We start from the raw sequence: 13,038 nt of genomic DNA, 5'->3' as shown, positions 1-13,038 counted from the left end.
TGGCATTACTTTAACACTGCATGAAGTTAATCAATTAAATAGAAATAAAACCGACTGATTAGCTCGCTAACTAGCTAGCTTGCGAGCTCGCTAGCTTGCGTTTGTCTCAACTTCCTGTGACGTAAGAGTTGCAATGTGGCGTAAACAAAAAATAATAGGAGTGCAGAGGTAACTATAGGGGTGTCATTTCATGTATATATGTATCTAATAATATATTTTTTAATGATTTAGAAAGTCATAAACAGGTTTTCTATGCTCTAACTATTCTATATTACGAGTCTGGTAACAAGTAAAGCACATAAATGACAACGGAAGGGGTTCCTTCTTGACCCCGCCCACATTCATTGTCTCCTAGCAGCGAGCCTCGAGCTATTTGCTGATTGGTCCATTTCCAACAATCCGCCATTTTCAAACTTCCGCAGTAGTGTGTTTGTGTGTGTGTGTGAATGTGCTCTGTTGTCATCGAGTGGATTTCTTTTACGATCATCATCGATTCCATAATTGGCCCCGCAAATCTGTCGTCGAGAGCGATTTTAAACTAAAGTCTGCCGGAAAAATGGAAGAAAACGAGGAAGTAAACGGGGGAACGTTGGGAAAGAAACCCAAACTCCGTCGGACGTCATCGAGGTTGTCCACCATCAGTGTCATCAGTGCAGCTTCGTCGCCACAAAGTCTACGGAGAAATAACTCCAAAAAGTACGTATGCACCTTTAAATTAAAAAAAATAAATTAACGCGCAACATGTACCGGGTTATAGAGGCGAACAACTAATACTATTTAGGTAATGGCGGTTTTCACGTTTGCTGAATGGTAAACGATGCGTTCAAGTACGTCCGGAAACTACAAAAAAATGTGATCACATGCTAACTAACGCCTGGGCGTTGCTTCTTTTGAAGTACCTTTGTATACATTTTGCATACATGTACACATTGAAAAGTAGACTTTAAACAGACTACGTTGTACCGTAACTCACAGTAATAACATTTTTTTTACTGTAGACCTCCATTGCAGAGAGGCAGCTCCTTCACCTTTCTCACTCCAGGGACACCTTGGGACTTCAGTATGGTGAGCTCATGTAGAGGATGATAGTAATAAATAAATAATAATAATAAATAATAATGAAATAACCCTCACTGACTAATTGTTGTCATTGTTGGGCAGAAGAGAAAACGCAAAGAGAAGGACGACGACACGGTCAGCTTGTCCAGTTTCGACCTGAAGGTGGGTGTCCAGACATCTCGTCTTTGCCCTTGACGGTGTCGACAAGTCAAATCCTTCCTCCCAAATTATAGCCGCGTTATTCCAGTAATCCCACTCTCCACTATCTCTTATGTCGACTGGCTAATACAAGTGTAAAGGTCACGCCCTTTTATGAAAAGTGAATATTAAAGAAGGATTCTTTATTTATAAATACAATATCTTCATAGTTATAAAAAATAGAAAACCTGTTTACTACATTTACACTCCTATTATTCAAAATAGTCGACATAATAGAAAGGAAGACCTAAAAACTTATTTACCACCTTCTAAATACACATTTTTAACATTTTAGAGCCCTCTAGACATGGAATAGCACCCCTATAGTCACCTTTACACTCACATTACTCAATATAGTGAACATAATAAAAGAACGAAAGATATGGAAAACCTATTTACCATCTTTTAACATGATTAGAGCCCTCTAGACATGGAATAGCACCCCTATAGTCACCTTTACACTCACATTACTCAATATAGTGAACATAATAAAAGAACGAAAGATATGGAAAACCTATTTACCATCTTTTAACATGATTAGAGCCCTCTAGACATGGAATAGCACCCCTATAGTCACCTTTACACTCACATTACTCAATATAGTGAACATAATAAAAGAACGAAAGATATGGAAAACCTATTTACCATCTTTTAACATGATTAGAGCCCTCTAGACATGGAATAGCACCCCTATAGTCACCTTTACACTCACATTACTCAATATAGTGAACATAATAAAAGAACGAAAGATATGGAAAACCTATTTACCACCTTTTAACATGATTAGAGCCCTAGATACATGAAATAACACCCCTATAGTCACCTTTACACTCCTCTTAGCTAATATAGTAGCTATAATAAGACATGGAAAACCTGTCTACCACTTTCAAAATAGTTGTTTAAATTGTTAGAGCCCTTTAGACATGAAATAGCACCCCTATAGTCAGAGTTACACTACTATTACCCAATATAGTAGACATAATAAGAGAAAATGAGACATAAATACACTTTGTAACATTATTAGAGCCATCTAGAATTAATACTCCTCGTACCCAGGAGTACTATTGTACTTCCTGTGGTGGCCATTGTCTCATCAATGTAACATTACTGACACCCGGTGGCCAGTGTAAGGTACTACAGATAAACACAACCTAGTCTGAATGCCTTATATTTGTTTATTACTTCATTTAGCGATTTTTTATATTATATTTATGACAATACAGCTATTTATGATATATATTGTAAAATTAATTATTATTTTTATTTTATTAATTTTATTATTATTAAATTAGTCATTATAAGTATTATTTACAGTATTTTTTTTCAAAATATCTATATATAACGAAAGACATTTGCTAATCTACACAATGTAATATTATTTTAATGAAGTACTAGTGTTCCTTTGGAGGGAAAAGAGTTTTGTTGAAGTATTTTTGTCAAAAATACTTCTTTCTAGAATATTATTTTGCATATTCTAGTCATTAAGGTGAATATTCCGGTTTCTAAAACATTGGGAATAACCCGTTTCCAAGCCTGGGGGTTATAACAATTCCTGTATCCATGGTAACTGTAAACAATGACATGCATTGTTAGCTAGCACATATTAACTCGTTTTCTTGCTTTATTCATGCACACAAAAGTATTTGTCCATGTTTCACATTAGGAATGGGAATAATAATAATAAACATTTATAATAATAATAAACATTTATAATAATAATAATAAACATTTATAATAATAATAAACATTTATAATAATAATAACAAATTATAGTAATAATAATAAACATTTATAATAATAATAAACATTTATAATAATAATAAAAAATTATAATAATAATAATAAACATTTATAATAATAATAATAAACATTTATAATAATAATAATACACATTTATAATAATAATAATAAACATTTATAATAATAATAAACATTTATAATAATAATAAACATTTATAATAATAATAATAAACCTTTATAATAATAATAATAAACCTTTATAATAATAATAATAAACCTTTATAATAATAATAATAAACATTTATAATAATAATAAACATTTATAATAATAATAATAAACATTTATAATAATAATAATAAGCATTTATTATAATAATAATAAACATTTATAATAATAATAATAAACATTTATAATAATAATAAACATTTATAATAATAATAATAAGCATTTATTATAATAATAATAAACATTTATAATAATAATAATAAACATTTATAATAATAATAATAAACATTTATAATAAAATAATAAAACAGTGCACTTCCCCTTTAACTGAAGATATATTTTTTTTCGGGGGGGGGGGCTTGATTTTGTCAGGAACCCACAACCAAGCGAGGAAGACCGCTAGCACGAGTGTCCTCTCTCGTCAACTTCATGTCTCCTTCCAAGAACGGGGCGGTGCGACGTTTCGGTCAGACCATCCAGGTAACGCCCCCCCCCCCCCCCCCCCCCCCCCCCCCCCCCCATCAACCCACCCGGAAGGAGACTTGATGAGGACGTTTATTTGCAGTCCATGTCGCTGCGTAGCGACTCCAAGTCTCCCGGCGCGTCCCTCAAAGGCGGCGGCGGCAGCAGCAAGATGGCCGCCCCGACCCCCACCAAGCGGAGGAGCAGCACCTTGTGGTCCGAGACGCTGGATGTTCACCAGAAGAGGTCCTTCTCCTCCAAGGAGATCAAGAGACAGGAGGTAGCGTGTTTGCGCCGAGGTCAGCAGCTAAGTCTGAGAGGTCACCCCCCCCCCCAACCCCCACCCCTCTTTCTTCTTCTCCAGGCTATTCATGAGCTCTTCAGAGGAGAGCAGGATCTCATCGAAGATCTCCAACTTGCACGAAAGGTTGTTTTTTTTCCCGTGATGTGTTCAAAGCCACCGTACATTGGCCTTTCCGTGTTGTGTTGACGATCTTGGCCGCTTTGTTCAGGCGTACCACGACCCCATGCTCAAGCTCTCCATCATGACGGAGGAGGAACTGGCCCACATCTTTGGAGACCTGGATGCATACATCCCCTTGCATGAAGGTCAGGAACCGCGGGTGAAAAAGTGCAGGAAAACGTTCCATTCTCATGGAAGTCCTTGTCCCTTGTAGATCTTCTGAGGAAGCTAACGGAGGGGACGGGTTCTGACGGGACGGTGGCTGAGATAGGCCAGATGGTGATGGACTGGGTAAGCATGGAAAGCAGCACCTTCTCTCACGTGGCACCCCCCCCCCCCCCCCACATCACATGACGCCGTGTCCAGCTTCCAGGCCTGAACGCCTACAAGAACTACTGCAGCAACCAGCTGGCCGCCAAAGCCCTGCTGGACCAGAAGAAGCAGGACCGGCGGGTCCAGGACTTCCTGCAGCGCTGCCTGGAGTCGCCCTTCAGCAGGAAGTTGGACCTGTGGAGCTTCCTGGACGTCCCGCGCTCGCGTCTGGTCAAATACCCGCTGCTGCTCAGAGAGATCCTCCGACACACTCCTGATGACCACCCCGACTTCGCCGCCCTGGGGCGAGCCGTACGAGCGCTCGCCTTCTCATCGCCTTCCTTCTCATCGCCTTCCTTCTCATCGCCTTCCTTCTCATCGCCTTCCTTCTCATCGCCTTCCTTCTCATCGCCTTCCTTCTCATCGCCTTCCTTCTCATCGCCTTCCTTCTCATCGCCTTCCTTCTCATCACCTTCTCATCACCTTCCTTCTCATCGCCTTCCTTCTCATCGCCTTCCTTCTCCTCTCATCGCCTTCCTTCTCCTTTATATATCCATATATATATATGTTTAAATACATCATAAAATAAATAGAAATAAATGAATCTAATATTTGGATATTTTTGTGATCCAGATGATCATAATCCAGGAGGTTCTGTCGGACATCAACGTGAGGAAGGGCGAGTCCGAGTGCCGCTACTACATCGATAAGCTGGAGTACTTGGACCAAAAGCAGCGGGACCCTTTGATCCATGACTGCAAGAACCTTCTGTGTCACGGGGAGCTGAGGACCAAGAGCGGCTCGGTAAGGACGGCCATCATTGTGTCGTCATCATCATCATCATCATCATCATCGCCACGGTAACGCATGGCGTTCACCACAGAGGCTGCACGTGTTCCTGTTCTCCGAGCTGCTGATTCTGACACGTCCAGTGACTCGGAACGACAGGAGCTGCTTCCAGGTCTACAGGCAGCCCATGCCGGTTCGGGACTTGGAGCTGGAAGACCTGCAGGACGGAGAGATTCGCATGGGGGGCTCCTTTCGGGGGGCTTTTACCAGTGGAGAGAAAGGTGGGCTCATTGGCGGCTATTTCGAAACCGTTTCCATAAAACCAGATTCCAAAATGTTGTTGTTCCCTCCAGCTAGGAATATTTTCCGTGTGCGTTCCACGGATGCTTCCCACACGCTGCACGTCAATGACGTCTACCACAAGCAGCAGTGGCTCAACTGCCTGCGTGCCGCCATCGCTCGCCACCGCTGCTCCGCACCTGGAGATGAAAACTGCCCGCCTGCACCCCAGGGACCGCAACTCAGGCCGCAGACGCTCTCCGAAAGGTCTGACGGAGTTCCCTAACCGGGAAGGTTAGGGAACCTTCCCGGTTCTTTTTTTTCTTTTGATATTGATTTCCGTCCATGATTGTGGAATTAGCTTTTACTTTGTTTTATCAGCAACTTTTGTCCTTCTGCAAATGATTCTTTAAAAAACGTTTCTGGAAAAAAAAGCAGTGATTTGATGTTAAAAGAGGACCAACTCTGACAAAAATAAAACATGTATTTCTTCTTTCAAGAAAGAAACAGCAGTTTGATTGATTTGTAGCGCAGGCCTAGACGAGCATTGGAACCGTGGCGAATGAGAGTAGCATGCTAACACCTAGCACAATAGTTGTTGATATGTATGTGTCGATGAAAATGACTAGAAATGCTGCTATGAAAATGCTATTCATAGCATGCTACCAGCATGCTACCAATTCTAACATTAGCATGCTAACACCTAGCCCAATAGTGCTAAGTGTTGATATGTATGTGTCTCCTATGAAAATGACTAGAAATGCTGCTATGCTAGTGTTAGCATGCTAACACCTAGCATGATAGTGCTAAGTGTTTATAAAATAGTCTATGAAAATGGCTAAACTGCTACTGTGCTAATGTCAGCATGCTACCAATGCTAACACTAGCATGCTAACACCGAGCACAATAGTGCCAAGTGTTGATATATATGTGTCTCCTATGAAAATGACTAGAAATGCTGCTATGCTACTGTTAGCATGCTAACAGCTAGCATGATAGTGCTAAGTGTTTATAAAATAGTGTATGAAAATGGCTACAAATGCTATTGTCAGCATGCCACCAATTCTAACATTAGCATGCTAACACCTAGCCCAATAGTGCCAAGTGTTGATATGTATGTGTCTCTTTGAAAATGACTAGAAATGCTGCTATGCTACTGTTAGCATGCTAACAGCTAGCACGATAGTGCTAAGTGTTTATAAAATAGTGTATGAAAATGGCTAAAAATGCTATTGTCAGCATGCCACCAATTCTAACATTAGCATGCTAACACCTAGCCCAATAGTGCTAAGTGTTGATATGTATGTGTCTCCTGTGAAAATGACTAGAAATGCTGCTATGCTAGTGTTAGCATGCTAACACTAGCATGATAGTGCTAAGTGTTTATAAAATAGTCTATGAAAATGGCTAAACTGCTACTGTGCTAATGTCAGCATGCTACCAATGCTAACGCTAGCATGCTAACACCGAGCACAATAGTGCCAAGTGTTGATATATATGTGTCTCCTATGAAAATGACTAGAAATGCTGCTATGCTACTGTTAGCATGCTAACAGCAAGCATGATAGTGCTAAGTGTTTATAAAATAGTGTATGAAAATGGCTACAAATGCTATTGTCAGCATGCCACCAATTCTAACATTAGCATGCTAACACCTAGCCCAATAGTGCTAAGTGTTGATATGTATGTGTCTCCTATGAAAATGACTAGAAATGCTGCTATGCTAGTGTTAGCATGCTAACACCTAGCATTATAGTGCTAAGTGTTTATAAAATAGTCTATGAAAATGGCTAAACTGCTACTGTGCTAATGTCAGCATGCTACCAATGCTAACACTAGCATGCTAACACCGAGCACAATAGTGCCAAGTGTTGATATGTATGTGTCTCTTTGAAAATGACTAGAAATGCTGCTATGCTACTGTTAGCATACTAACAGCTAGCATGATAGTGCTAAGTGTTTATAAAATAGTGTATGAAAATGGCTAAAAATGCTATTGTCAGCATGCCACCAATGCTAACATTAGCATGCTAACACCTAGCACAATAGTGGTAAGTGTTGATATGTACATATGTGTCTCCTATGAAAATGACTAGAAATGCTGCTGTGCATTGCTAGCATGCTAACAGCTAGCATGGTAGTGCTAAGTGTCTATAAAATAGTGTATGAAAATGGCTAAAAATGCTATTGTCAGCATGCCACCAATGCTAACATTAGCATGCTAACACCTAGCACAATAGTGCTAAGTGTTGATATGTACATATGTGTCTCCTATGAAAATGACTTGAAGGGCTGCTATGCTAATGTCAGGATGCTAACACCTAGCCTAATAGCACTCAGTGTTTGTATATAAGTGTAAGCGGACAGCGTAGTACGTAGCCTAGAGTACACCACGCATGCCGATGTTTTGGTTCTAAGTACTTTTCCAGAAATCCAAGGACACTGTGCGGTAAAAATATAACAACAGGTCACATGGTGTTGAAGGGGGTGTGGTCACAGGGGTGACGGTGACCTCCATGCGTGCCTTGATCTTTGGCGTCAACGAGACTCCACTCAGTTGTGGCGGCCTATCTTTAGCCGCTTCTATTTTAAAGGCGCTGAAAAACATGGAGTCTCCCGTCGGAGCGGAGCGACTCCTCTCCAGCTCCTGTCCAGGATTTAAGGAACGCTTTCGACCGCTGAAAGGATTTCCGTCTGGAATCACAGTGGGAGCGTTTCAATGTCGGAGTCAGAAGACCACATCAGCGGCATGGAGTCGAGGGAGAGTCGGCCGTGTTGTCCCGCCGCCGCGCTCCCAGCCAGACTGACGGTGGTGGTGGAGGACACGCCCTTCTCCGAGGACAAGACGTTCCTGGTGCGGAGCTGCGACTATTTCCGTGCGCTGTACCGCTCCGGAATGAGGGAATGTCGCCAGCAGGAGATCCACCTGAAGTCTCTGCGCGCTCGAGGCTTCTTCATCGCTTTGGCGGTCTTACGAGGCGAGGCGCCGGGCCTGGACGCGGACGACATCGTGGAGGCCATCCAGTGCGCCGCCTTCCTGCAGGTGGCGCCGCTCACAAAGCATCTGGTCAACATCGTGGACTCGGACAACTGCTTGCTCATGTTGCACACGGCTGCGACCTTTGGCCTTTTGGATCTCTACCACGCCGCCGCGTTGTTCATACGAAACATGTACTCAGACCTGGAAGTGGAGGTCAGAAGAACCTTGGCGCCCGACTTGATCTCCTTCGTGGAGTCGCTGACCCCGAGCGCTTTGGTCGCCGTCGGCGCCCACGTGACCTGCAGCGAGAGCGGAAGCGTCCACGCGGCGTCCAGGACCGTGTGCTCCCTGGATGAAAGCGGGAACAGCTGGAAAACGCTGACGGATCTTCCCCTGGAGGCCAGCACCTCCATGGCGGGCGTGGCCGTCCTGGACAACAAGCTCTACATCGTCGGCGGCGTCCACGGCGCCCACAAGGACGTCGTGGATGCCAGTTTCTGCTACGACGTTTCCGAGGACGGCTGGACCAAGCTGGCCGGTCCGCTGCAGCGGCGCTGCAACCTGAGTCTGGTGGGGCAAGATGGCCGCCTGTACGCCATCGGAGGCGAGCACGAGCGGGCGGTGATGTCGTCGGTGGAAATATTAGAACTCAAGTCCGGCCGATGGCGCTTCGCCGCTCACCTGCCTCGGCCGGCGGCGGGGGCGGCGTGCACCAAAACCATGGGAAGAATCTTCGTGTGCTTGTGGAGGCCCATGGAAACCACGGAGATCTACGAGTACGTCCCGCCTCGGGACGAGTGGCGTTTTGTCACCAGTCTGATCCGCCGCCAGAGCTACGGCCACTGCATGGTGGCCCACCGGGACGACCTCTACGTGATGAGGAACGGCCCGTCGGACGACTTCCTGAGGTGCGTGATGGACTGCTACAACCTGGGAACGGGCCAGTGGAGCGCTCTGCCGGGACACTTCGCCAACAGCAGGGGCTCGCTCTTCACCGCCGTCATCCGCGGCGACTCCGTCTTCACGCTCAACAGGAGCTCCACTCTGGAGTACGTCGTCGGCGGGAAGACGTGGAAACCCAGACGCCAGATGAAAGGATTCCCGCGAAGTGGATCGGTGTGGACGTTCCTGCTCCAGATACCGATGCGTCAAAAATGATACATTCACAAACAAACCATAAAAGTTTAACCGGACTCTTTAAGTTTGTTTGATGTTTTCGCCTTTTGATTCATCGTGCACGTGCTCGCTGCAAGCTGAGATGCGCATGCGCCTGTCGCCGATGAATTGTTGCTGCCCTCTAGTGTTCACGTGGTGCTAACGCATCCACGCACGGACGGAAACACAATGATTTTTTTCGGCTCTCTAAAAAGAGCCGGCTCTTTCAAGTCCCTAAATGGTCATATTACTTTTATTCCTTGAATCGATGAAATATTATTTATATGGAGCCAAATGTATTAAAAATGATAAAAACACAGGTTCTCTACATCCGATTGCGTGTATTATTCGTAAATTTCCTACTCTTTACAATGAATCAACAAAACATTCATCCATCCATTTTTTTATGCTGGTCATCCTCATTAAAAGAAGCAAACAGACGACAGATTGTTCACTTCGAAGAGTCGCGTCTAAGAGCCTTCTCGTTCGCGAACGACCCATCGCTCGTCCGAAGCTGAAGTAGAGCTAGCATACTAGCTACTTAGCACTGCAGCGACCAGCAAAGCGGACATTAAACCGCTCATTAAAGAGTTTAAAGGGCGGGTCAGGTGACTTGTTAAACAGGTCAGACTTCACAATGGAAGAATTACCGCTTTCGAAATGAACTTTTATGTCTTTTATGCCCTCGTGTGTAAAAGTAAGCCGTGTCATGGAGTCACGTGACAGGCATTCGCCTTTGTGCAAAGTGACCTTTGACACTTGCTTAATGTGTGACAAAACCGCCAGCGGACTTCACACGGAACCTCACCTGGATTCACCCGGCAGCAGGTAAGACCGGACTAACTTTGGGATCACATCTATTATTTACAAAGTTATTGTTTTTCATATTGATAAGCCGACATAAGACGACATAATGGACCTGAAGCATCATGCGGTCAAGTTGTCGGTCCATCCGTCCAGAGGACTGGTGGACGAGACGTTTGTGGTTGTGGTCCAGAACGGTCCTCCAGGAGTCCAACTCACCATCCACGCCTCCCACCACTGCGAGGACGGACACAGCTGGGAGGCGTTCGCCCACTACGTGGCGGACGCCAGCGGCTCCGTTAAAGGTACCCCCCCCCCCCCGCCCCCCATCCAAGAGACACACCTTGGACACTTTGTTGTGTTTTCTTTCCAGTGTCCCAGGATGCCAGCCTTGGGGGGACGTACTCTGGAGTGGAAGCTATGGGTCTCCTGTGGAGCCTCAGACCAGTTCCAGGCAGCAAACCTGGAATCAGGTAGACCAGCTGCAGAGACCGCAGATCAGCGATCTGTGACCGACCGCATCACATGATCACATCACATGCTTGCTGCATCTTCCTCATCAGGATGAGGAAGATGAACGTGCAGACCCCCATGGTGTTCACCGTCTCGGTGTATCGGGGTCACGGCACTGAGGGGTTCCTGGACCGGGTGGCTCTGGCCTCTCAGGTGGTGGAGCGCTGGTACATGGCGCCCGGCGTCCGCAGGATCCCCGTCACCCAGGACGACCTTTCGGCCACCCTGTTCCTGCCCCCAGGTAGTCCAGACCAGCCGTCGTGGAGGGTTCACATGATCAATAATACAAAGTGTCGCTAGGACCCGGACCGTTCCCGGCCATCGTGGACCTGTGGGGGGGTTCGGGCCAACTCGTGGAGTATCGGGCTGCGCTCCTCGCCTCCAACGGCTTCGCCGCATTAGCTCTCGACTACCTGACCCCTAAAATCACCCAGGAGACGGGCAAGATGGTGGACGACTCGTACATTGAGGTACTTTCAGGTTGTGTTCGTTGGCGGTTGTTGTTTTCAAGCTAGCTAGCTAACACATTGTGTGTGTTGGGGTTGGGGGGGGTGGGGGTAGAAGGCCGTTGGGTTCCTGCAGCAGCACCCGCAGGTCCTCGCCGGCCGCATCGCCATGTTGGGCCTCTCCTTCGGCTGCACCGTCACCCTCAGGATGGCGGCGTATTCGGACGTTGTGAAGGTAGCACATGATCCGCTGATGGCCCGCCGTCCACATGTTGACTGACTGTGTGGGTGTGTCTCAGCTCACCTGCGCGGTGTGCGTCAGTGGAAGTCACGTGCAGCCAATAGGAGCCAAGCAGGAGGACATCCTGGCTTTCTTTGATCAGTAAGATGATCCCAAACCGGAAGACTGATGGCGTCCCATCAAAGATGGCGTGTTGTTGATGTGGGCGTGTCTTCCGTGTACCAATCAGGTACGCAGACAAGATTCAAATCAATGACAAGAACCAGGCTATCATGAAAATGATCTTGCTGCCAATCACCGGTGACCCCGCCCTCAAAGTGGACGTGAGTCTTGCTTCTGGTGCTCGGTTCTCTGTTGGCTTTCACGGCGTCCATGACGGTGTCTCCCTGCAGGTGGGACGTGTGCGGTGCCCTCTGATGCTGGTGGTGGGCGAGGACGATCAGAACTGGCCCGCCCTTGAGTCGGCGCTGGACGTGAGTCGGCATCGCGTCCTGTATTGGACGCCATGGCGATGGCTTGATGGACGCGTCATGCAAATAAAGTTCTCTCCTCCAGATGAAGGAGATGATGGAGCGGGCGGGGAACGACCACCTGCTGAACATCCTGTCTTACCCTGACGCCGGTCACCTGATTGAGCCGCCGTACTCGCCGCACACTCAAGTCAGCACCTTCCGTTCCGTCAACACCCGGCAGAAGAGTAAGTTGTCCATGACAAAACGGTCCCGACACTTTGGGCTGAGGAGCCAAAAAAGAACAAGAGTTATGGGAATGGGGGGCAGGCCAACGGTTTGCTGGTCTGGCAAACACTCAGACATGGGAGGGGTTCCAGGAAGCCACGGAGAACCACTTGGTCCTTGTGGTGTTCCTAGGCTCCCCTTCCGGTGGTGAACTTTGTGGTCATGATGTTTGTTTGCAGTCACGGCTTTGTGGGGAGGACAATGTGTGGCCCACGCGTACGCTCAGGAAGACTCCTGGAAGAAGATGCTGGCCTTCTTCCGCCACAATCTTTACACCAACCACTAGCCCCCCCCGCCCCGCCGCCCCCGGGACCCCGCTCACGGCAGCAGAGGACAAGCATGGAATTGGATCAAGATGGATCAAGCAATAAGATTTTGGTGTAAAATAGATCAAAGCAAATTAAATCCTACCCCTCCTTTTACAATCACTGTTACATTTGTTCACTTCCTGCTTTCATAATATAGTTTAATTTTTTTTATTTATTAGATTAGATTGGACAGATATAACCAGAAGCTCCAAATTGTAAACTTGCCAGATTTCCACAAAAAAAAATGCTAACCCAGGGGTGGGCAAACTACGGCCCGGGGGCCACATCCGGCTCGCCAAGTGTTTCAATATGGCACGCCTGTTTTT

At 45.9% G+C, this 13,038-nt stretch overlaps 3 protein-coding genes across 3 annotated transcripts; all 3 read left to right on the top strand.

The window, feature by feature from the left end:
• The first annotated feature begins 343 nt into the window (after positions 1 to 343).
• LOC131138629 (neuroepithelial cell-transforming gene 1 protein-like) lies at positions 344 to 5,962 on the top strand. The gene is made up of 12 exons (XM_058087721.1): positions 344 to 696; positions 999 to 1,065; positions 1,162 to 1,221; positions 3,596 to 3,703; positions 3,789 to 3,965; positions 4,050 to 4,112; positions 4,198 to 4,294; positions 4,363 to 4,439; positions 4,515 to 4,772; positions 5,094 to 5,264; positions 5,344 to 5,530; positions 5,603 to 5,962. The coding sequence occupies exons 1-12, from the start codon at positions 557 to 559 to the stop codon at positions 5,812 to 5,814; spliced, it is 1,617 nt and encodes a 538-aa protein (XP_057943704.1). The 5' UTR covers positions 344 to 556; the 3' UTR covers positions 5,815 to 5,962.
• A 1,031-nt stretch (positions 5,963 to 6,993) lies between these two features.
• On the top strand, positions 6,994 to 9,973 carry LOC131138630 (kelch repeat and BTB domain-containing protein 13-like). The gene has a single exon (XM_058087722.1). It carries the CDS (start codon positions 8,248 to 8,250, stop codon positions 9,664 to 9,666), a length of 1,419 nt encoding a protein of 472 aa, XP_057943705.1. The 5' UTR covers positions 6,994 to 8,247; the 3' UTR covers positions 9,667 to 9,973.
• Positions 9,974 to 10,165: 192 nt separating this feature from the next.
• On the top strand, positions 10,166 to 12,885 carry LOC131138631 (peroxisomal succinyl-coenzyme A thioesterase-like). Its single transcript, XM_058087723.1, has 11 exons — positions 10,166 to 10,491; positions 10,559 to 10,772; positions 10,841 to 10,940; positions 11,031 to 11,221; positions 11,281 to 11,450; positions 11,542 to 11,661; positions 11,726 to 11,808; positions 11,897 to 11,990; positions 12,060 to 12,140; positions 12,223 to 12,364; positions 12,584 to 12,885. Exons 2-11 carry the CDS (start codon positions 10,577 to 10,579, stop codon positions 12,688 to 12,690), a joined length of 1,284 nt encoding a protein of 427 aa, XP_057943706.1. The 5' UTR covers positions 10,166 to 10,491; positions 10,559 to 10,576; the 3' UTR covers positions 12,691 to 12,885.
• The last annotated feature ends 153 nt before the right edge of the window (positions 12,886 to 13,038 follow it).

Source organism: Doryrhamphus excisus, chromosome 11 (genome assembly GCF_030265055.1).
Source record: "Doryrhamphus excisus isolate RoL2022-K1 chromosome 11, RoL_Dexc_1.0, whole genome shotgun sequence".
Lineage (NCBI taxonomy): Eukaryota > Metazoa > Chordata > Actinopteri > Syngnathiformes > Syngnathidae > Doryrhamphus > Doryrhamphus excisus.
The sequence above is the reverse complement of the archived record's forward strand: the minus strand, read 5'-3'. Positions and strand labels throughout refer to the sequence as shown.